Source organism: Echinops telfairi, unplaced genomic scaffold (genome assembly GCF_000313985.2).
Source record: "Echinops telfairi isolate 266 unplaced genomic scaffold, ASM31398v2 ScPeMD7_7420;HRSCAF=8458, whole genome shotgun sequence".
NCBI lineage: Eukaryota > Metazoa > Chordata > Mammalia > Afrosoricida > Tenrecidae > Echinops > Echinops telfairi.
In genome coordinates, this window is record NW_022111320.1 from 46,069,591 (window position 1) to 46,094,144 (window position 24,554).

A 24,554-nucleotide genomic window follows, 5' to 3' on the forward strand; every position below is an offset into this window, starting at 1 on the left:
TATCTTGCCCTGTCCGACGTCTCCCTTCACCCACTTTTCTGTTGTCCGTCCCCCAGGGAGGAGGTCACATGTAGATCCTTGTCATCGTTCCTCCTTTCCATCCCACCCTCCCTCCACCCTCCCAGTATCACCACTCTCGCCACTGTTCTCTTCATTTGCATATAGTCTCCTCCCCAGCCCCCACTAGGTTTGTCCATGCTCAGTTCCTATTTTGTGATTTATCATTTCTTTTTCCATAATGAGAATTCCAAGTGCTCATGCCCCAAAACTGGTGTTAAAAATTGCCAGTCCTACACCAGCTCTTAGGAAAATAAGCAGTGTCTTAAGAAGTCACACAATTCATGATTTTATCCATGGGGTCGTTTCCAAAGGTAAGCTTAAAAAGAAATGCCATTTGCCTAATGATGTTAAATGCTGTACTATATTTAATCATGAAAGAATTTCCATGGAATCCAGGGTCAGGAATGGGAATATCCATACCAGGAGGGCAGAGGGAAGGTGGGGAGAAGAGAGGAGGAAGAGGGAATGGATCATAATGATCGACACATAACCACCTCCCACCCCCTCTCGGGGATGAATAACAGAGACCATGGGGGAAGGGAGACAGCTGTCGGTGTAAGATATGAAAATAATAGTAATTTATAATTTATCCAGGGTCACGAGGGTTGGGGGGGGGTGAGGAAAAAAGAGGAGCTGATCCCAAGGGCTCAATAGAAAGTAAATGTCAAGAAAAGAATGATGGCAACATATGTACAAATATGCTGGATACACTTGATGCATGGATTGTTATAAGAGCTGTAAGAGCCCCCAATAAAATGATCTTTTAATAAAAAAAGAATGTAAACAAACCTTATGGATATCAGTATAAAGCCTAGTGATTTAAATGATAGTAATTGATGGAACATGCACCCATGGGGGGTGGCTTCAAAAAGTTCATGGGAAAAAAAGAAATGAAAAATAATGATATTTTACCATAAACTTTTTGAAGAATCCCCTCCAAAAAGATAATTTTGGATACGAAGTTGTAACTTGAAATGACGTCTATTAAATCATGTTAAGTGATGAGAGAAGCAAGATGTATGTTCCTACATCTGTGAGGAACATAGAAACATTGAATGATTTTGGTTAATTGGCGGTAATGATAGGCTATTCAAGATTGTTAACTTATAGATTTATTAAAAGTAGTTGGGCACTTTCAAAACCCGGAAGTCTAGTCGGAGAGGTCATTGGGTCCAACCCCCTGTAGAAGAGATAAGGGCTGGACCCTAGGAAGGGTGCCGGGAAGATGCGAAGGGGTGAATCCACCATCTCTTCATCTCTGTGTAATTTCTTGTTAAAATAGTAACAGTGATGTCCCTTTTCACCGACGCTGGCAGAAGCGGGCAGAGCCTGTGGGTGGCACTAATGGTGAAGTGCTTCATTCATCGCCGGCTGGAAGCATGGGATGGGAACCTGCCCAGAGCACCTTGGAAGGCAAGCCTGTTGCAGCCTTGAAGACCCTGCGGAATGATTTTGCTTGGCACACACGGTGTTGTCACAAGTCAGCCTTGACTCAAGAGCAACTAACAACAACATCAACAACAACAACTGCTGGTGCTCTTACCATCTCAGCGCACACTGGCCTGACGTCAGTGTGACGCCCACCCCGCCTGCATTAATTCATTGGAGGGGGCGGGGGCTTCCTTCTGCTTTCTGCTCAGTGGGACTTGCATGAGGCTGAGTAAAAGTGCGAGGGGATTAAAGACATTTGGAAGCAGCCGTCAACTATCGCCAGGTATACCCTCTGGTGGGATAGTGCCGATGCTTGTGCTCCACACTTGTTTCCAGAAATTCCTCGGTCAGATTCAGTCTGAGTAGCTCTCAGTGGCAGCTGACTTGACTGTGTCCCTTCCCTTTCCCAGGCCCGCATCTCCATGTCCCTCCTTACACACACATCTTATTGCTAGGCCTGCTTCTGGAGGGTTCACACGAAGACAGGGCAATCAGTTGCTGGGTTGTCTTCCTGGGGGTCGACCCTGAATTAGGAACGTGTTTGAATCAATGGATACTGGTCACGCCTCTGCTGTCCTCAGTACACTTGTAGGATGTCACTTTAGGCGAGGACTGTCTCAGGGAAACTATTGGAACTTTCACCCTTGAAGTTGGGAAAGTGATCCTTTCGAAATCAGACTGGTCTTCCAGCTCCCTCAGATTGCACGGTGCCGGATCTCAGGGTTTCTATGCAGGAGGCAAAGAGCCTCCCTGTGCAGTAGGGAGCATCTGCGAAAGAGCAGTCTCTGGGGCAGACTGGTATGGCAGTGGCCTCCAGCATCCATTCTGCTCTGTGCCAGGCTTTGTGCGGGCACACACTGACTCTGAGCATAGCCATAAGGTTTCTTTTATTTGCCAGTGGAGTGTTAGGAAACATGATAGGATGCAGAGTCTTGAAAAGTTCTTTCATATTGGGGCTTATTCCCCTGCTGCTGGGAAGGTCATGCCACCATCAACATGACAAACGGTATTGGATATCAGAGGATGCACACAGAGGAAGTACCAGGCATCGCTGCATGAGTGAGCCCAGCTGGCACCAGGAGGGGCAGAGAGGACCTGTCCCAGCTGATCTCCGCCCAAACGGTCAACCCAGAGCATTATGAATGACTAAGTGATTATTTTTTTCCCAGCCAACCCATTTGGGAGTACTTTGTGACTCATCAGCAGATAGCCGGTAGAGTCATTTCTCACCACATGAGCGTTTCCGGCCAGGACCGAGCAATCATGTGGAAGTGTGGAAGACGGAGCTGGCTAAGGGCCCTCAAGATCCCTTCCAAGTCTGGGATTCTTGGGATAGTGGTAGCGATGGAGATGGAGCTAGAGAGGGAAAGAAGAAGACTAGAGGGCTAGAAGGAAAGAAAAGAGCCAAAGCCAAATCTTAAGAAGACTTCCAGTTCCGTTTCCGTTTTTAAAGGTCTGATCCAGGGGTCCTCAAACTTTTAAAACAGGGGCTAGTTCACTGTCCCTCAGACCCATTGGAGGGCCGGACTACAGTTAAAAAAAAAAATGCTATGAACAAATTCCTATGCACACTGTACATACCTTATTTTGAAGTAAAAAAACAAAAGGGGGAAAAACACCCGGCCGGGCCGGATAAAGGTCCTCGGGGGACCGCATGTGGCCCGTGGGCCATAGTTTGAGGACCCCTGGATCTGTCTACCATCATGACAGTTGTCTTTGTTCTCATTTCTTCTCCTTGTGGGTGGTATTTGATCAGTAAAACATTGTAGCCTGCATCAAAACAGTTGTAGTGTTTTCTGTCTGCCTTTATCTGTCTCCAACCCATCAAAACTGAAATGGCTGTCACCCCCACTCCCTGCTCAAGGATTCCTCGATGATCACAGTACAGACAAGATTTACTTCACAATGGGAAAGAAAAGCCCCTAAAAGTAGCTGTGTGCCTTTCTTCGCCATTTCCAGTCATCACTATTTGTCTCGCTTTCTGTCATCAAATAGGACCTTGCAAAAGACATCATGACTCCATTATAAATTCCAAATTCTATGAAGGTTTATGATGATCATCTAGAAAAAAAAGGTCTACTCATTTCCATCTCTGCCTAAGTTGGATGGGTCATTGGAGATGGTTGGCTTGAAGGAAGCGGAATCATGCCTGCAGCCCTGGAGCCAATTGGATGGGGAAGGGGGTGCTGATGAAGAAGGTCAATATTCTGCATCTCCAATGGGATGCCCTTGTCCTATAACTATGAGCTACACGATTTCCTTCCACGAACACACTGAACACTCTCCCCCACCTGCTTGATGGACGGAAAGACCTGAAGCTCATCCAAGTGCAGGGATTTACCCAGGTCCCCTAAGTGGTCATCAGAGGAGGTGGGATACACAACCCGGCCAATCTCTCTCCCAGAGCTGACCTCCTCACTCCAAGGCCTTCCCCAAGGAGGGTTCGAAAGCGCTTGCTGTTTGTGCTTGGAAGTTGCCACTTGGGCCACATCAAGCTAAAGATGCATATGAAAGTTACTTGGGAAATGATCGAGGTTAGTAAAAAATGTACCCTGTAACTTCAGAAGCATGGCTCGTAGCCGAAGAGTTGTGGAAAAACGGAGTCTCCAGCCTTGCTGCTGACTCGGGATGGATGTTGAGGTCATTCAGGGTTCAAGCATTCTCTGGGCGCTTTTCTTTCCCCGAGGTGATTGCCCCCGTTCTCGTAGTTTTAAAGCCCTCTCTCTGTTACTGGGCCCCAGAATACATCTCCAGCCCAGCCTCTCCTCGGGGAGAAGCCTTCCAAATCCAGCTCTTCAACTTCTTTCACAAACTAAATAAATCCCAGCTGCCAGGATTTCTCCACTCAGGAGATTGTAATAACACCTATCCATCCATCCTTGAGTCATCATTTTTCTCCCTTATTTTCTTCCTCGTGTCCATTTTCTTAACAAATAGTGTAGTTCCTGTGTGGTATGAGGCTTCATGGTAAGGATCAATATGATTTACTGTCTTGACAGCTGGTAAAATCGGGAGGGCCTCAGATCAGCAAGTTCCCTTCCCTGCTCTGCTGCTGTGGAGCCAAACAGCCCTCCCGATCCAGGGGACCAGGTACCCTTCTAGTTGATCCCTGAGTAGCACATGTCAGTTCCTTGCAGCACAGTCCTGTTTGCATTAGCTGATCACTTTCTCCTGTGGGGAACCAGAGGACACCAGAGTGACCTCCCCTGGGCGCTAAGATCTGTGACTAGTAGATAGCTGTTGGTTTCATCTGTCAGTGTTGGGTGTTAAATGTCTGGCTGTCCTTCAAAGCCTAGGATGGGACCCTATCTCTCATTAAAGGGATGAATACCCCCAACCCACTGTCATTGAGTTGATTCCGACTCACAGCAACTTTTTATAGGGTTTCTGAGGCTATAGATCATTATGGGAGTAGATAGCCCCATCCTTTTCCTGCAGAGTGGCTGGTAGGTTTGAACCACTGACCTTGAGGTTAGCAATCCAATGCTTAACCTTCAATGCCACCGAAAAACAAAAACCGAGTGCCATGCTATTGGGTCAAGTTTGACCCAGGGTTTAAATACCAAAATCAAAAATCAAACCCACTGCCAACAAGTCGCTGAGGACTCATGGCTACCCCAAAGGACAAGGTAGAGCTGCTTCTGTTGGTTTCCAAGACTGAAACTCTTCATGGGAGTGGAATCGAGGTAGTTAAAAGCTCTTCAGTATCCTATCTATTCCAGTAAAGAATGACAGGCTCAGAAATCCGCAGGGGCACTGCTACCCTATCCTATAGGGTTGCTGTGCATTGGAATTGATCTGATGGCAGTGAGATCTCCAAATCTTCACTTGACTCCATCTCCATGATCACTTTATCTAGTCTGTGTGTCAGAATCACCTCTTCTCTAGCCTCCTAACGCATCTCTGTGTATCACTTTCTTGTTTCTCGACAGTTGTTAGTTATTCTTGTTAGTTGCCCCAGAGTTGAAACTCACTCCTAGCAACTCAATGGATGCAGAGGAGAATGGTTTCACTGAGCTCTCAAAGCTGTGACCGTTGGAAGCAGGTGACCGGGCCTATCTTTCTCTCTCCCTTGGTGACTCGGAGCGAGTTCGAACTACCAACTAGTAGTCAAGTGCTTAACCACTTGTAACACTCCAGGTACACAGCACCCAAAGGAATCTTTTAAAGATGTAACAGCCACCTCTCAATGATCTCACTTAGAAGCCGGCGAAGCACTGCCCCAAACACTCTCCTGTGGGAATGATGGAAATGTCCTACAGCGGCACCATCCTACATGGTAGCCACCAGTCAGGGCGGCTATTGACCCCTTGGAATGTGCTCAGTGTGACTGAGAGATTGAATGCTCTTCCTAAGTTGCGTGAACTCAAACCTAACATGGAGCAGTCCCCTGTGGCCGGTGGCTGTTGTATCACGCAGCACAGTTGTCATGAGCTCTCATCTGATCTGCTTTTCCTGACCTCTGCTTCTGTCCGGGAACACGAGGGATGCACAGCCCCCTTTCCTTCACTACTCCAGGCACGCTGGTTTCCTTCAAGAGCCTCAACCACACCACGCTCTTTCCGGCCTCAGTCCTCTGCCATTCTCTTCCCTATGTCTGGAATGCTCTTCCTATGTTGGCTCTTACTCATCCTTATTGGGCTTCAATGTAAATGTTCCCTTTTCGGATGAATCCTTCCATACACACACCTGCATCACTGGCGAGACAGGTTCAATGTTGTTGCTCTTTAAAACTTCATAGCATTTGTCTCAAGCGATCGTTACAGTTTGATTTTTGTTTGAGTGTGTTTACTTTCTGTCCAGAGCCCTATCAGTCTGGAGAAGCAAGGATGGTGAAACTTGGGCTCATGTACTGTGGCCATCTTATCAGGAGAGACCATTCCCCCGAGAAGGACCTCATGCTTTGGTAAAGTCGAAGGGAGCAAACAAGAGGAAGAGCCGATACGAGATGGAGCGACACCATGGCTGCCACAATGGCCTACAGCCTGAGAACCAGCGAGAGGGTGGCGGAGGACTGAACAGTTTCCTCCCGCTGCACATAGGTTGCTCTGAGCTGAAGCCGACTCTGGGGCACTTAACGATAACGATCACAGCCAGACTGGAAGCTCCCAGAGGGCAGAGAGGATGTCAGCATTGCTAGTGACTCCACACCGATCAACATTATTAGAGTCCAGACGGAAGGAAATCGACCTCACAGGGCAAATGTGCTGAAACAGGGGATTTGAGCTAAAAAATGTATGATATTTTTGTGGTACAGTAAAACCTATTATTCATTTCCTCAATAGGTCGTAAGGATCCGGGTTGTGGTTGCAGGAAGATCAGACTTTGGAGTTTTCAATGCTGATAGATGTTATGATCCTACTTTTAATATTCTCTTAGGAGCCTAGAGATGAAGTGTTTTCCATATTTATTGATTTGCCCATTTCTATTGATAGAGGAGAACAAGGCAAAACTCTGGGGGTAAAAAAAGCTCTATAAAATTCCAGTGGGTGCTATTGCGATTGTCATGGATTTATTAGCTCAGCAGGGCTTGGTTCTGTGCATTCAATGGAGCAACAACCTCCCTGCTTATATTTATCGCTATCTTGGGAGTGACTTTACTTGTAATTTAGTGCTGGCTTCAACCGTGGCCCTGAAACTCTGCAGTCCTGCTTGTGGGTGAAGGACTCTTGTGTCTGACAAGTTTCTTGCCGGTGTGGCTGTATCATAGATCACAGACAGCAGGTTGTAGGAGCCAGGCAGAGGTCTGCACGTGAGCCTGCACACCCAAAGAGTGTATTCAACAAAGAGTCTGATTGAGACTGAACTCGTAAAGCTAAGAAGGTTAATTTATTTCCATCTAGTCTGGGGCAGTGCTTAAGAGCTTGGTTAACCAAACGGTCAGTGGTCTGAATCCCCCAGCAGTTCTGCAGGAGAAAAATATGGCAGTCTGTTTTCCGAAGGAGGATAGCCATGGAAACCTGACGGGGCAGCTCTACTCTGGGCTGGCTTGGTAATTTCCTGACCTTTCCTTTGAAAGAAGAGACTTGAACAACGAGTAGGGGCATCTCCTCTAACCAGCAACGACCAGGCTGGGCACAGCGCCATCTTCAAAGGAAAGGGACTCTTTCAAAGCCACAGAACTTCTGCTTTCACTCCTCTATGCATCATGGGAATAGTGGATCTCAGAGTAGGAAGGAGTCTCCTGAGAAGCCAACTCGGAGGCAAGCATCAGAGGGCAAGTGGTTCATTTTGGCAGAAGCCTGGGCACGGGTTAAAATGCTTGATCAGTGGTTAGAATTCACCAGTAGCTCTATGGGAGAGAGATGGGGCTGTCTGGCTGCAGAAAGGTCTACAGTCTTCGGAATTCTATGGGGGAAATTCTACTCCGTCCCATATGGTCAGGATGAGTGTGGTAGTTCTATAATCATGTGCCGATTCGAGAGGATTATGAGTGAAACGGTGGAGTTTAGCCTTTCAATCAGGTGATAGCTAATGAGGCCTCTGTGTGTGCATGGGCTTCCTCTGAGGATTCTGGAATTGCTGGATTTCCCCTTGGAGGCGGAAGACTCTCTCTCTCTGCTCACTTCCTGAGAGACGTTCTACTGACAAGACACATGGCACTACACTGAGAGACTCCGTGACCAGGGAACTGGAGAAGCCATGTGGAAACCCCTGCCAGCACTGAGATGCTTAAAATACCAATGGACCCACAAGACTTCCCACCCACTGGCCTGTGATCTTCCTGCATTTGGTGTCATTGCATGTGTTTCGTGAGTCTGAAGAGGACTTTATAGATTGGTATCGGACATTTGGGCTAATATCGGACTTATGGACTTGATCTGGACTGGGCTGGGATGTTTTCTCAATATTCAACTGCTCTTGTGTATAAACCTCTTCCTTATTACACATATGTGTGTTTACGAAATTGTTTCTCTAGTCTACCAGGACTAACCTAATGAGGTAGAATTGACCTGATGGCAGTGCTTTTGGTTGTAAGTTCTTCACGTAGGAGATAAGACCAAGAAGCACCAGTAGGGGAGTCCAGAATTACAATAAGAAAGGGGAATCAACCAAATAAGGGCACCTTATCAAGCTAGTTAATGACTGTGGGTGACTGGAACTTCGTCTTGGGGGGAACTCTAGGAAACAGCAGAGAACTTATATCTCAGAGTTAGGCCATCTAAAGGTTATTTCTTTCCTTTTAGAAACAGAAAGCTATTAATAAACATAGTACTATTCATAGCAAGTGTCTTGAAAGTGTTATCTATGTGCTAGGGAGTCTGCTAAGCTCGTATCATGGATGATGTCATTCAATCCTTACAGACATTATTGACCTTAATTTTCAGTTGAGAAACCGGAGACACAGAGTGATTAAGTCACTGGGCCTAGCCTTAGCAACTAAAGAAAATTAAAAATAGTCTCACGCAATCTCTGCCATTCACCAAAGGAGAACCCTAGCCTTCGTGGGACAATGTCTTTTACTCAAAGTCGCACAACTGGTTGGGTTGGGCTAGAAGAAGAATCTAGGTCTGTTCCCCTTCCACCACGCTTGACTCCATGTGGACATCTCCCCTCTCTGTATTTCACATGGAGCGGGGGGCTCAGTGTTACAGCTGGGGAAATGACTCGAGTGGTCCGCGACGTACCTGTTTCCCTTCCAGCGCGCCCCTCATCTCCTTGAACGTTGACGTGAACTCCCCAATGAAGTCATGCTTGCCGTTGGAGTCCCAGTCCCACACGATGCACTGTAAGAGAATAAAGAGACAACACGGGTTCTTCCTGAGAAGACCGCCACAACACCTGCACGCAGTACGGACTTTATCAGGGACCACGGCACCTCAAAGGTGGCTTGCTATAACCCTCTACTTAGCCGGGATCTTCAAACCACCCCCGGGGTGCAGTGATAGCGGTAACAATTTATTCATGTGTGTGTCAGAGAAGTGTCAGAGGAGGTGAGTGACTGGCCGAGGGCGTCGTCTAGTAATGAAAACATGAGACTTGTAGGCAGGTGTCCTGACTCCAATTCTGGTGCTCTCTCCCCAGGCTGTTGTTTGAGTTGCTAGCAGGTCAATTCCGACTCACAAGAGCCCTGTGTAGTATGGAGAAGACCTGCCCCATAGGCTGTCTTGGATGTAGTCTTTATGGCAGCAGATCTCCAGAGTTTACAGGGGCACCATTGCTGGGGGGGTTTGAACAGCCAACCTCTAGGTTCACAGTGGAGAGCCAACCTATAGCAGAGAGGCACCCTGATTTAGAGAGGGGGTGGGGTGCCTCAGTCTGTGTCTGTAGTGTCCACAGTGGCAGCTTATGTGTAACGATTTGTCTGAGGCCACAGCAATCACACCTTTCTTCTCCCCCAGTAAAGGCCAAAGAGCCAATAAAAACGAGTACAAAAAAGGTGAGACTTTAATTTTGCCCACATGAAAAATGGGTGTCAGAAGAGTGACACATAAGTCACATTTGTGTCAGAAATCTATAGCTGTGACCATTTATTTCTAATAATAGGCTCCCTCTAACTGTGTCAAGGCTAAATTCTGGTATCCCAAGCAACACATTGTTGAGTGACTTGGTTAAAGCCAGCTACCTACATTCCACTCGGCCAGTCATACTTAGGTAAATAGGTAGTTCTCTAGCTTTCTTTTTCCCCCCAGGTAGAGAATGGACTAAGGTATTAAGCCCTTCTGATAGCCCTCGAAAAACCCAAACCCAAACTCACTGCCATCAAGCCAGCTCTGACTCAAAGTGACCCTATAGGGCAGGGTAGAACTGCCCCTGTAAGTTTCCGAGACTTTAACTCTTAAAGTGAGTAGAAAGTCCTGTCTTTCTGCTTCAGAGCTGCTAGTGGTTTCGAACTGCTGACCTCACAGGTAGCAGCCCACTGAAGAACCACTATGCCACCAGTGCATCTTAATGGACCCTTGATCATACGATGGTTAAGCACTCAACAGCTAACCGAAAGCTCAGCAATGAACTGGGCCACTAACCCAAATGTTTAAACCACCAGTCTCTGCCAGAGAAAGAGGTGGGAGTCTCTTTGTTCAAAGATTCACTAACCCTCTTCCAGAGAGTCAATTCCAACTCACAGCGACTCATGGAGGCAGGATAAAACAGCCCCTCTGGGTTTCTGAAACTGTCAATCTTTAGGGGAGAAGAAAGCCTGACCTTTCTCCCGGGAGGGAGGGAGGGAGGGAGAGGGGAGAGTGCATATTGCAGACCTTCTGGTTCACAGCCCATCCTTTATGCCACCATGGCTGGGAAACCACATGGGGAAGTTTTGCCCGCCATCCAGGGCTACTAGGAAGCTGGCATTGACTTGAAGGTGATGGGTTTGGTTGGTTTGGGTTTTATGCATCTGAAGCCAGTGATTTGCTGCAAGAAGTCCCAACTTCAAAGAAGAACAAGGCAGCAAAAGAGACTTCCACTCCGGGTTCTCCAGGACGACTGGGGCTCTGAGAGGCAGCCTGGCTCTTCCTCAGGGTGCGGGTCTCACTGTTCACTTCTGCCTACAAAAAGGTGTCTGGCTCGTCAACTGTGCTTCGACCCCACAAACCTACAGTGAGATCACCTCCCTTTATTCCTAGGCATCCATTTCTTATGGCACTGATTGGTACCACCACATTTCAATCTGCTGGTGACTGGACTTCATTCCTGATTTTCCTCGCTCTCCTTACCCTGCCACACCTGGTCCTCTGTGTTCTGTGTCCCAGAGATGACTGGATCCCATTACTTCTCTCCACCCCCTGCTCCTCCTCACCTGGATGATAGCAGCTCCCAGCTGCATCTCCCTCCTGCTCCCCACACTCTTTAACCCACTAGTCATGTACTCCCCGGCTTAAAGTCAGGACGTATATAGGTTAAAAGACATCCCCGGGCCTTGCATCATCTGTCTCCGTCTCACTTTATCACTCAATATCCCCTAAATTCACTCTTATGGGCCACGCTTATAGGATTTAACCATTTTAAAAATATGCAGCTGATAGGGCTAACAATATATTTTTTTCTCCCCTGAGGCATCTTAAAGTTAAACTAACTGTTCAGCTTCAGCTCTCTATTTAAATGTGGAGGCTTATTTATTTTTATTCTTATTTGGAAAACTTATGAATAAGACTGGTTGTAAAACAGCCCTGGTGGCATAGTGGTTGCAAGTTTGGCTACTAACCACAAGGCCAGCGGTTCGAACCCACCGGCTGCTCTGAGGGATAAAGATGAGGCTTTCTGCTCCCATGAAGATTTACAGGCTCAGAAACCCACCAGGGCAGTTCTATTCTATTCTACAGGGTCGCTATGAGTCAGCATCAACTCAGTGGCAGTGCGTTATTTTTGTTTTTGTTCTGGTTATGAAATGAACTGGATTAGAAGAAATCTGAATGGAAGAAATTAAGATAAAAGGAGAATTGCTCTGCAGAATAAAGGAAAGTTCACGTTGAATTTGTCCCCTACAACTCAATTCTGACTTGTGGCGACCCTATAGTTCAGGGTAGAATGGCTCCCCCTGTGTGTTTCTGTACCTATGGGACTTCAAAGTCTTTTTTCTAAGGAGCATTGGTGGTTTTGAACTGCAGACCCTGCAAATTGCAGCCCAAGATGTAACCACCATGCCACCAAAGTTCTTTTTCCACTGTGTAAGGAGGGACCCAGAAGTCAGGGCCGAGATCATAGAAAGAAATTGGGGCTGATTCATCAGAGGGCTGAAGATGAGCGGAAGGAGGTGAGACACAGATAAGGAACCCTGGAAACGATGAGCTCTAATTTTCTTTCTTTTTTTTAAAAACTAGGTCACAGCATAAACCATATTAGTATTAAGACAAATTCAGATTGTATTTATGATTCTAAGACTAAGTACCGAATGTAGATAATCTCTATGGCCCTCAGATGAAAGAATGAGCAGATATTTATTCTCATGAAATGTTCTAGTTTGTCATTGTTGCTGTTGTTGGGTGCTGTTGAGTGGGTGACCACTCATCGCGACCCTAAGCACAACTGAACAAAACACTGCGCACCCCGTCCCGCACCATGCTCACCATTGTTTTAATGCTTACGCCCACGTGGCACTCGCTGTGTTAATTCAGCTCATCAAGGCCTTCGGAAGCATGATCTCCCTCTCTAGGGACTGTTTGTCCTGCTGCCACATCCAGAGGACGCGAGAAAAAGTCCTGCACGCCTGGTCTCCAAGGAGCAATCTGGTTGTGCTTCTTCCAAACCTGATTTGTTTGTTTGGACAATCCATTGTACTTTAAATAGTTTTGCCAAACCATCGTTCACATGCATAACTTTTCCTTTGGTTGTCCCCATTGAATGTCAAACTTTCACAGGCATTGGAGGCAGTTGAAAATCGGGTCAGGTGCTCCTTAGTCTTCAAAGCAATGATCTAACTTTTCAACACGTTAATAGAGGTCATTTACGCAATGCAGTGTATGGCGCTTTTGACTGCTGCTTGCATGAGCATTAGTTGTGCATCGAAGCATGATAAATCCTTGACAACTCCAATTTTTCTCCATTTACCAGCTGTGAGGATTTGGGTCGTCTTTACCTTGAGTTGCAATCCATACTGAAGGCTGCAATGCTTGATCTTCCGCAAGTAAGTTTGTGTCATCTGCCTACTCTAGGCTGCTCACCAGCCTTCCTCCAATCCTGCTAACACAGCCTCCTTCATACAACCCAGCATCTCATATTATTCATTCAGTATACAGATTAAGCATGATGAGTTGACACAACTCTGCCAAACACCTTTGCTGATTTTCAACTGTGCAGTAGGCCTTTGTTCAGTTCACATAGCTCCACCTTGATCCATGGGTAGAGGTTACACATGAGCACAATGAAGTGTTCTGGAATTCCCCTTTTTCTAAAGCCTACCCATCGTTTGCTCTGATCTACACAGTCGATTGCCTTGGCACAGTCGATGAACACAAGTAACACATCTTTCTGACACTCTCTGCTTCCAGCCAAGGCCCATCAGATGTCACCGACATCCCTTGTTCCACATCTTCTTCTGACTTTGACTTGAACTTCTGGCCCCTCCCTTTCAATGTACCGCTACAACCATTGCTAAATGATCTTCAGCACAATCTTACTTGTATACAATATCAATGATATTGTTTTATAATTTGAGCAATCTTTTGCATCACCTTTCTTTGGAATGGGCACAAATATGGATCTCATCCAGTTCGTTGGCCAAGTAGCTCTCTTCCAAATTTCTTGGCATAGATGCATGCGTACTTCGAGTGCTTCATCAGTTTGTTTAAACATTTCATTTGGTGTTCCATCCATTCCTGGAAGCTTGATTTTGGCCAATGCTTTCAATGCAGCGTGCAGTTCTACTTTCAGTACTATTAGTTCTTGCTCAAATGCTACCTCTTAAAATAGTTGGCTGTCCTCTAGGTCTTTTTCGTGAGTGATTCTGTGTATTCTTTTTCCATCGTCTTTTTTTATATTTAGAAAAATCTCAAGACAGTTATTTTGTACTACGAGGAAGCCTGGTGGCATAATGGTTACATGTTGGGCTATGATCCACATGGTCGGCAGTTGAAAACCACTAAAAGCTCTGAGGGGAAAAGACTGGGTTCTCTACCTTCCTAAATCTTACTGTTTCAGAAATGCACAAGGGGTTTCTATGAGTCAGCATTGACTGGAAGGCAGTGAGTCTGGTTGCTTTGTTTTTATAAACAAGTATAACACTAGCCAATTGGTGAAAAATAAAACTTAGAGATTAGGGTAGTGAATCTATTCCAGTGATTACTCAAGGCATTAAAAAGGTGCAATAGTTTTTAAGAATATTTTATTTAAAAGTTGTGTGCAACAATCCTGTGCTCCTATTTTGAACAACCAATTAGACAAATCTCAACTCAATGCCTAAAATGAGTTTTGCCATTATACTACATGGATAGGAGTATGAAGCAATTCTTTGCTCAATTTGTTTACATTTGTGTGCATGAAGACATAAGAGAATTTGGAAGAAAAAAAAAACTTAATCCAAGGCTAAAGTTTTGCTTCATTTTCATCTTCTTTTGATGCTTCCTGCATCATTCTACATTTGGTCCATAGAGTCTTTCAATGTTGCAAGTCCAAGCTTGAATGTGTTTCGTTCTTTCAGCTTAATATGCATGTATGCTGCGTATGTTCCCCCTTTGTGGTTTTCTGTCGGTCTTTGAACATTTCGTTATAATATTTTACTTTGTCTTTTCAAGCTGCCCTTTGAGACTGTTTTGTTCAGCTCTTTGATGTCATCATTTCTTCCATGTGCTTTATCTACTCTGTGACTGCGATCACGTTTCAGAGTCTCATCTTACATCCACTTTGTTCTCTTTCTTTCCCGTCATTTCCACGACCTGCTGCTTTCTCTCGCTGTGCGTGCAGGGTGGTCTTCAGGTTCACCCACAGCTCATCGGGTGTTCTGTCACCAGTGTACAATCCATCAAATCCGTTCTTGAGCTGATCTTGAAATTCAGGTGAGATAGACTCAAGGTCAAATTTTAGCCCTTTGACTTGTCATTTTCTTCAACTTCAATTTGAACTTACATATGAGCAACTGATGTTCTGTTCTACAGCCAGACCCTAGACTGGTTTTAGCTACTGATATAGGACTTCTCCATCATCTCTTCCCACAGATGTAGTCACCTTGAATTCTGGGTTTTCCATCTGGAAAAGTCCTTTTGCGTTGTGGATAAAAGGTATTTTTGATGAAAAATCATGAGTCTTGCAAAATTCTATCATGTGATCTCCAGTTTCATTTCTATCACTTTCCAATTACTATTCTACTATTCTGTTCTCTTTATTTCCAACTTGGCATTCCAATTATCAATAATTATCAATGCATCTTGACTGCATGTTTGATCAATTTCATACTGACGATGTTGGTAGATTTTTCCATTTCTTCATCACTAACTTCCTTGGTTAAGGAGTCCTGGTAGTAGAGTGGTTACACTTTGGGCTGCAATCCTCAAAGTCTGCAGTTTGAAACCACCAACCAGCTCCAAGAGAGGTACATGGGGCTTTCTCCTCCCTTAAGCAGTTACAGCCTCAGAAACGGGCAGGGGCAGTTCTACCCTGTCCTGTAGGGCGGTTATGAGTCTGCGTCAATTCAATGGGAGTGAATTTGGGTTGAACTTCCATGGTGCTGCTTAAAGCTGAATAAAGCTGTATTGATTGGATTTCTTTGTAGGTGGGCAGGCATTCTCCTATCACGGACAGCATTGCAGTGCAAGGCAGATCTTGCAATGTTCTCTTTGATGAAGAACACAATGCCATTCCTTTTGATTGTGTCCTTCATGGCAAAGTAAACCATAGGATTTTCTGATTTTTACACGTCAGCCTATTTAGCTGGTAGCTGTGGTCTTTACCCACAGTTATTTGTAATTCCCACAGATTGCAGCTTCCAGTCAATTCTGCCAGAGTAGCTGTCCCACGTGGTCTCCAAGGCTACACTCTTTACAAAAGCAAACTGCCACAATTTCTTCCTACTCAGTGACTGGTGGGTTCAAACCCTCCAACCGTTGATTGACACCAATCTCTTGTTAATTAAGAACAAAGCAAAACTTTTCATTGTGAGTTTGGTGGAGGTTTACAGAGAAGATCATCAGTTTTCCATTAACATTTTTTTACACATTTTGTTGCAGCTCATGCATGTCCATCCCCTCAAGGTACCATCCCTCATCCCTCATTTCCTCCGTGTGTCCTGTCTCCATCCCTCTGTCTCTCTTGGGTAAAGGCTGCCCTTTGGAGCCGAAGTGTTGACTATTCTAGCATGAGGATGCGTTCCGTTCCAGAAAGGTAACTAAGGGCCTCAGTTCTAGCCAATGACCAAGCTTAGTCTCAGAGTAAGGACAAGAGAAAGGGTAACACCAATGGTCTGCTTGTAACCTGAGAATTATATTTTAAGAAACAAACAAAACACTTTTTTTTCTTAAAGAAACAACAATAAGCTTCTGAGTCTGTAACCCCAAGCCCTGAAACCACTCTATTTTCACCTCTTTTTTCTCTATTCCTCCCTCACCTCTTCCATGCTAATATCCCTGAGACTCTACTGCCTGTATTATAGTCTGCTACCCATAATAATATTTTGCTGGTGATGTCTTAGGGAGTGAAGGTGCAGTACTGTGCCGGGTGCTTAAGCTTGGAGAAGTGTGGAGAAAGCGTTTTTTGAATTCTAGGAGTGGAATTTCACAAAAATACTAGGAAAGATGGCTAACGTGGGCAGTTACATGGAATGAGAATTCAAGCTATTTTATTTAGAAAACAAACAAAAGCTTGACCACAGAAACATAAGAAATTGCAACTATATATAAGTTAAAATACTTACTCAGCTTAGACTAGCATGTTGTTCATTACCCTCAACTGGTGGATGCCAAATGGAACTGACTGTCATGTGGAATGCTGAGAAGTCTTTTAATGACAAAACAAACAAAAACCTCCTTGAACTTGTAAGGTTTTCCTTTAGTGCTTTGTGCTATTCACTACCTAGTGCTGCCTTTTCCCTTCCAGTTAACATGATCCCCTTATGGAAGGGTCGTGGGGAGGGGACGAGCCAGTCAGGGTGCAGTGTAGCAACGATGAAACACACAACTTTCCTCTAGTTCCTAAATGCTCCCCTCACCCCCACTATCATGATCCCAATTCTACCTTACAAATCTGAATAGACCAGAGGATGTACACTGGTACAGATAGAAACTGGAAACACAGGGAATCCAGGACAGATGAACCCCTCAGGACCAGTGGTGAGAGTAGTGATACTGGGGGTGGTGGAGGGAGGGTGGGGTGGAAAGGGGGAACTGATTACAAGGATCTGCATATAACCTCCTCCCTGGGGGACGGACAACAGAAATGTGGGTGAAGGGAGATGTTGGACAGTGTAAGATATGATAAAATAATAATTTATAAATTATCAAGGGCTCATGAGGGTGGGGGAGAAGGGAGGGAGGTGGAAAATGAGGAGCTGATGCCAAGGGCTTAAGTGGAGAGCAAATATTTTGAGAATAATGATGGCAACAAATGTATAAATGTGCTTGACACAGTGGATGGATGTATGGATTGTGATAAGAGTTGTATGAGCCCCCAGTAAAATGATTTAAAAAACAACAACTAAAAAGAGTCTATTTCTTTGTCTCCCTGGGTTTAGGTGTGGCCACATGACTTGTGTGTGACAATGAAACGCTTAAGTGGAAGTGATTTGCATTTTTCAGAGGTGGAAGTTTTCAGAGTTGAAACATGGTTTACCTTCCTCCAGCTAAGGAGCCCTGATAACCCAACAGCTAAGTGTTTGCTGAGAGGTATCCCTGGTGGAGAGTGACTCCACGGGAGAAAGACCCGGCAGTTTCTCCCACAAAGAAGACAGTCTAGAAAACTTATGGGGGCAGTTCTACTCTGCCACAGGGCTTGGCGATAAGGAAACAATTCACTCAATGGCACTTTACCACCACCACTGTCTCTCCTTCTGCCTCTGTGAGCAATACCATTTCTAATAGAAGCTCCCCCATCAGCCTGAGCCCCGCCTAAGTGAGGGTAACACCCAGCAGACCCCAAGATGACACATGGACACAGGTCTATGCAAGAGACACATCCATGTTCTGTGCAGCCACTGAGATTACTACCAGAGAAGCCAATATAAGAACCATTTATGTACTTTAAAAGCTGCCACAGGAAAAGGTATTACAACTTACTTTGATTCCCAAAGGGCAACAAAGTCAGAATATCGGGAGGAAGTTACAAAGAATTAACAGTGAAAGCAATCCCCTGTAATGCAAGCTATCAAAAATAGAGTCTGCTACTAAAGAGTGTGTATGTTTTGTCTGTCAATGTTCAAACAGCAGCTAAGACCACCTACCAACGATGTAGGAGAGAAAGCTAGGGAGACAACATTACAGAGGCTTGGGTGGGACAGACGTTGAACTTTTTCCCGACGTGGAGATGCTAGGATGGGTTCGAGTTGTAGAGGTGACAAAGTCAAGTCTCGCCGCTCTCCTGGATGAAGCAATCTCCTGATTGCAACGACCTCTCTCTCCATTGCTGCACTCCTTCTTGCTTTAATCTCTCTGGTAAAGGCTCTCCTTACCCAAAACTCAATAAATAAAAAATAAAGCCAATGAAAGGGGAGGCTCCTTCAGGTTGAAACACTAAGGTAGGCAAATTAGCTTTGATAGGAGTGGAGAGAAATCCTTTTGAATTTAAGGCAGGATGAAGTACTTCTTCGTTCTTTCCAGAGGGCAGAAGAACCCGTCAATGATCAGTCATTGGGGAAGATCACTCAGGATGCGCCAGGCGCCACACCGTGGAGCGCCGTGAATTGATTTGCCGCCACTCGCCACCTGGTGCTTTTCTCTACTTGCCAACAGCCCCTCCTGAGGGGCCCTGGCACTTCCCAGGTAGAGAGAGAAGCAGAAGAAAACTTGCTGGACCAAGACATCGAAAGAGAAGGTAAGACGGCTCCTGGGATGCTGCTTTCAAGGCTCATCACTCTACCTGGTAGCAAAGGCAACCCACTGACTGCTGGCTTGCTTCTGACACCCAGGTACTCACTGTTCTAATGTTGGGGCGGGGAAATACAAAGGCAACAGAGATAGAAGCAAATAAAAAAAACAGTAGCAGCCACTTAAACATCCCCTGCATTGGGAAAGAGGGCAAAACCCGACTGCTGTGGAGTTGATTCTGACTCTGGTGACCCATGTGTGATAGGGTAGAACTACACCATCGAGCAGGGGTTCTCAACCTGTGGGTCGCGACCCAGGTCGAATGACCCTTTCACAGGGGTCGCCCAATTCATAGCAGTAGCAAAATGACAGTGATGAAGTAGCAACGAAAATAAGTTTATGGTTGGGGGTCACCACAACATGAGGAACGGTATTAAAGGGTCGCGGCATTAGGAAGGTTGAGGACCACTGCCCTAGAGTGTTTCTGTTTGTAGTTTTGTTTTTTTAAAACTCAAAGCTTTACCGAAAGCAAGTAGCCAGGTCTATCTTACGAAGTGCCACTGGCTATGTTCAAACTGTCCCCCTTAGTTTAGTTCAACCGGCTGTCATGGAGTCAATGCTGACTCATATAGACTGCCTCACACAGGACAGACGTGCCTGAGACTAGAAATGCTTACCAGAGTCGAAAGACCTCATGTTTCTCCAGCAGGACGGCTGCTGGTCTTGAATTGCTGACCTTGTGATTAGCAGCCCAGTGTGTAGCCCAGTAGATCCCCAGGGCTTCTACTTCAGGCTAACAATTAAGTACAAGTCATTTGTGTCACCCAGGGACTAGGAAGTCCAGGATAGAAGTCCCATTTTTTAGGGGAAGGGACATAAGTAACTCTTCCGCCATGTCTCACCCCAGTGAAATGTAGCAAAACCAAGCCCGGAGTGGGCAGGGTGTCAGGTGGGGGCAATATGAGAAGTCTGGGGTGTCCCAGCCTCTTAATCAAACACCCTGTGCCACTTTGCCTTTGCCCAGTTAGGCTTTGATTAGTTACAGTTCCGCCTTCAACCTGCCAAACACAACTTTCGAGATGTTTGTAAGGTGCTGTCCAATGGGGGCAGAAAGAGATTGACCCTGGAGCCCCCAGAGTGGGAGGGTGAGTCAGGCCCGACAGGAGTCTAGTCACTCACTGCCCACAGCCTCCCAGGAGAGGTCCCGTCATAGCCTAGCCACTTACGCGGCCCCTGGTTCTTGAATCACTGGCATGTCTCACCATGGCAGTACCAGGATTTTGTTTTGCGTTTTCTCAGAAGGGGTCCCACAAGAAGGCATGGCCAGGTCAACAAACAAGACACTGTCTATCTCTCTCTGGGCACAAAGCTGGCTGATAACAGGGCATGCAACTGGCTTATTCATGTTCTACTCCCTGCTAGGAATGAGCATTTCCACCCCACAGATCCTGAACCAGAGTCAGCATTTTAACAAGCATGTATTCATAATAGTCACCCAGGGGTCAATTCCAATTCAGTACAATTGGGGTGGCTATGCAACATTTCAGCAGTGAGTCAAAACAGGAATGGGTTAGTTCCAAAGCCCTGCTTAGGGCCGCTCTGTAGGGGCTGATGAAGGAATGTGTGCATCTTGGTGAAAAATAGACAGCTGGACCAGCCTGCAGAAAAGCAGAGACAGAGACAGGGTTCTTGATATGGCTCCATAAAGAGGCCCTGACATACCTGAGGGAGATCAGCCTCTCAGAGCTAGCCAGGAGCCAGGAAGCCTGCTTGAGTTAAGAGTTTACATCCGAGGATGCCTGAGCTCAACAGATGGTCTACAGCGGTCCTTCGTTCTATAGAACATGAAACCAGGGGCAGAGAGCCCAAGGGACGGATGCACATTTCCTCAATGTAGGACTAGGACGGACTTGCAGGTTTCCTGACTGCTTGACTTCACCACTGGTGACACAGGAGGGTAAGCATTGGGCTGCTAACTGTAAGGCTGGTGATGCAAACCCACCAGCTGTTCCGTGGGAGAAAGAAGATAAGGCTGCCTGTTCTCATGAAGATGAGCAATCCCAGAAACCCTCAGGAATGGTTCTACTCTGTCCCATAGGGCTGCTGTGAGTCAGACTCAATGGGAAGGCAGTCGGCCTGGCTTTTAAAATGTTCTTATTTCACCACTTCCACACAAGCAACAACTCACAATTATGTCAACCGTTCCTAGGGCTTTCTACATTCTAGACAAAGAGTCCTGGTGACCCGTTGGTTAAGCCCTCCTCACCTGACTGAAAGGTTGCTGACTCAAAGCCACCAGCTATTGTACAGGAGGCAAGACCCGTGATCAGCTGCAGTAGTGATGACAGCTTTGGACACTGCGTGCGGCCATTCTGCTCGGTCTCACTGGGGCATGAGGAGTTGGACTTCACTGGACGGCACACAACTCCACTTGGCAGACACTGTCAGGAGCACTCAACTCACTCAATCCCTGAGTCAATCCGTTAGGATCCTCTTTTCACCAGGGAAAGGCACACACTGTATAAACCATGGACTGCCAGTAGTTAAGTCAGCCTGGGATCTTTTCTAACCTGTCTTCCACGCAGATGGGGTACTTGCTGACCCTTTTATGTTTGCTGAAATCAGAATCCTCTATGTCTGATGACGATGGATGCTGGTGCCATGCTATCTGAGCTGCAGCCAGAGACTCTCTCTCCTCCCTCTGCCCTCTTCCTTCACCTGTCCCACAGGTCTAAGAAAAGATAAAACGTCCAGCACTCATTAGCAGGGCACCACCGCAGTGAGCCCGCTGCTGTTTATGAGGGGCCCACGGGGTGCGTGGCATTGCCCTAGGCTACTGTGAGAGAAGCTGGCAGCCCAGGAGTCCCCTGCCTGAGTCCTGGCTCCCATCAGTGCTGAAGGGCTGCCAGGGCCTGCGGAGCAGCGGCCGCTGACTGGCAGGCCTGGTGACAAGAAATCTGCCCTCCGGGAGCCTAGACCTTGGGAGTTTTGAGAGGTCTGGAGGCAGTGAGCTTTGGGTGGATAGATTTTGGAAGTGTGAGAGGTTTGTAAATAGTCACCTTAAAGGAAAGAAGGAGCTTTAAGTAAGTTCAGCTTACATTGCTCTCGCAGAATGCCACCCATTGTCTCGTTCATTATGTCTTTGAAATAATGCGAATGAATGTTGCCATAGTAAAGGGACATCCCTTGTTGGGAGAAGTGTTGGAATAAACCCCAAAAACGTCCTCGCTTGTCTGAACTGAGTATCTTTTATGAACCTAGTCCATTGGTGTCGGTGGTCTTCAACTCTTTGCAGAACTAGAGATGACAATGTTATTACTATTCACAGATTAGGGAGCTGAGCTTGAGAGAGAGGAAATGGCTTGACTAGACACCTACTTAGGAGCCCTGGTGGTAGGGTGGGTTCTGCACTGGATGGCTAGCTTCAAGGTCAGCAGTTTGAAACCACCAGCTGCTCCGTGGGAGAAAGTCAAGGCTTTCTACTCCCTCGAAGATTGATAGTCTCAGAAACCTAGAGGCAGTTCTGCTCTGTCCTACAGCGTCAAGATGAGTTGGAATCTACGCGATGGCCTTGGTTACTGGAAGTCAGCATTGACTCGAGGGCATGGGTTTGGTCTTTTGGATTTGGTAACCTTTATTGCTACGGTGTGTTTTTAGCAATGGACCCAAATCAGAACCAAACTCGCTGCCATCAAGTCAATTCTGACTCAGAGTGACCCTAGGGCAGGGTAGAACTGCCCCGGTGGGTTTCTGAGACTGTAACTCTTTACAAGAGCAGAAAACTTCGTCTTATCAAAGGAAGGCATGCTGAAATGAAAGAAAACGATTTATTTATTTATTTTTTCGGAAAGGGTTATGGCTTTTCATTTAATGACATGGGATGCATATGCCCCAAGGGGACTCCGGTGGTAGGATTGTTGGGAAGAAGCCCAATTATTCAGAGTCCTGCAGTTACACAGGCCCCTACCAAGCAGTAGCACATACTACAGTGGTGAAAACAGCTGCCCAAGACAGCTGAGGGGCTGAAAATGCCAGTGGGTGATATATACCCCACGGGTCATGAAAGGGTTAAATATAATAAAGGGCCCTAAGGTGACTTAACTTCAAGCACAGTTAGCAAGAGTTGTATTAGGCTATGAACTTGGCTTTATTTCTCCTCACCCAGGCACCTTTTCTTTATTCTATGTAGCTTCACACCATACTTTCTGACAGGCACCTTGTCACTGTCTGAATTCTTTTTCTCATCTTTTCTAAAGCAACAAACTTATGGATACCTGACGTCTCCTGAAGAATACGTATATTGACATACATTTTTAATGGTCTCGTTGATAATAGGCACTCTTTTTTTTAAATAATCATTTTATTGGGGCTCATACAACTCTTATCACAATCCATACATCGATTGAATCAGGCATGTTTGTACATATGTTGTCTTCATTCTTTTCTAGACATTTACTTTCTCTCGGGCCCTTGTATCAGCTCCTCTCCCCCCCCCTATAACCCCCTGATAGATTGTACATTGTTATTATTTTCATCTCTCACACAGACCGCTGTCTCCCTTCCCCCCATGTTTTCTGTTGTTCTTCCCCCTGGAGAGGGGTGTATGGTTATGTGTCGATCATTGCGATTGGTTCCCCCTTTCTCCTTTCCTCTCCCATCTTCCCCCTCCCCTTCTGGTATCACTATTCCCTCCTGCTCCTGGATTCTGTGTGTCGTGAGCTCTCATCCCTTTCTATACCTGTGTACATGTTCTGGTCTAGTCTGAATTGAGAAGCAGCACTGGGGTCATGGTAGTGGGGGGGTGGGGGGTGAGAGGAAGCCTCAAGGAACCAGAGGAATATGGTGTGTTTCATCGATGCTTTACCGCACCCTGGTGACTCATCCCTTCCCTGTGGCCCTTCTGTGGGGAGATTGTTCCACTGTCTACAGATGGGCTTTGGGTCTCTGCTCCAGCCCCCCTCATGCTCAACAATATGTTTTTGTTTGTTATGTGTCTGCTGATGCCTATTACCCGGTCCCTACGACTCCTCATGATCGCACCGGTGGTGTGCTTCTTCCATGTGGACTTGTTGCTTCACTGCTGAACAGCGGCTTGTGTAACTTCAAGCCTTTAAGACCCCAGACACTATATCTTTTAATAGCCGGGCACCATCCGCCTTCTTCACCACATTTGCACTCATTTTGTCTTTGATGATTGTGTCGGGATGGTGAACATCTCAGAATGCGGATTTGTTAGAATGAAGTGTTCTTGTATTGAGGGAGGGTGATAATAGGCACTCTTTAGAATTTACCCAGAGTGATTAATCAGGGAGGGGCCTTGCCAGGCGCATTTAGAAGTGGAGTTTTAAATTGAGATCATCAATGCTAATTGCTAACAGGGCCAGCAATGTTGGACTCAAACTGTGCTCTTAGTTTGCTGTCTAGATCAGTCTTCTAGCTGCTGTTTTTAGGAAACCAAGTGACAGTCTATCATTTAGTGGTGATTTTAGGCAAGTACATATGGTTTCATTTCTGCACAGCAAAAATTTAGGGATTTCTAAGGATTTCAACATTCATTTAGTGTTTAGGGTGACTTTTTTTTTAAAGGAAAATTTGATGACGGCTCATAATGGTTTCAGTGGTTTACAGAGGACTGTAGACATCTATGAATAGAACAATATAGAAGGTCCTCCATTACTGTCT

General features: G+C 46.0%; 1 protein-coding gene across 1 annotated transcript in view; it reads right to left on the reverse strand.

Moving 5' to 3' along the window:
- Window positions 1-24,554, reverse strand: part of CPNE4 (copine 4) — a 521,121-nt gene that overhangs the window by 59,964 nt on the left and 436,603 nt on the right. The window contains exon 9 of the mRNA XM_004704001.2: window positions 9,120-9,218. Within this exon, the coding sequence (XP_004704058.2) occupies window positions 9,120-9,218 (99 nt within the window). The remainder of the gene's footprint in view (window positions 1-9,119; window positions 9,219-24,554) is intronic.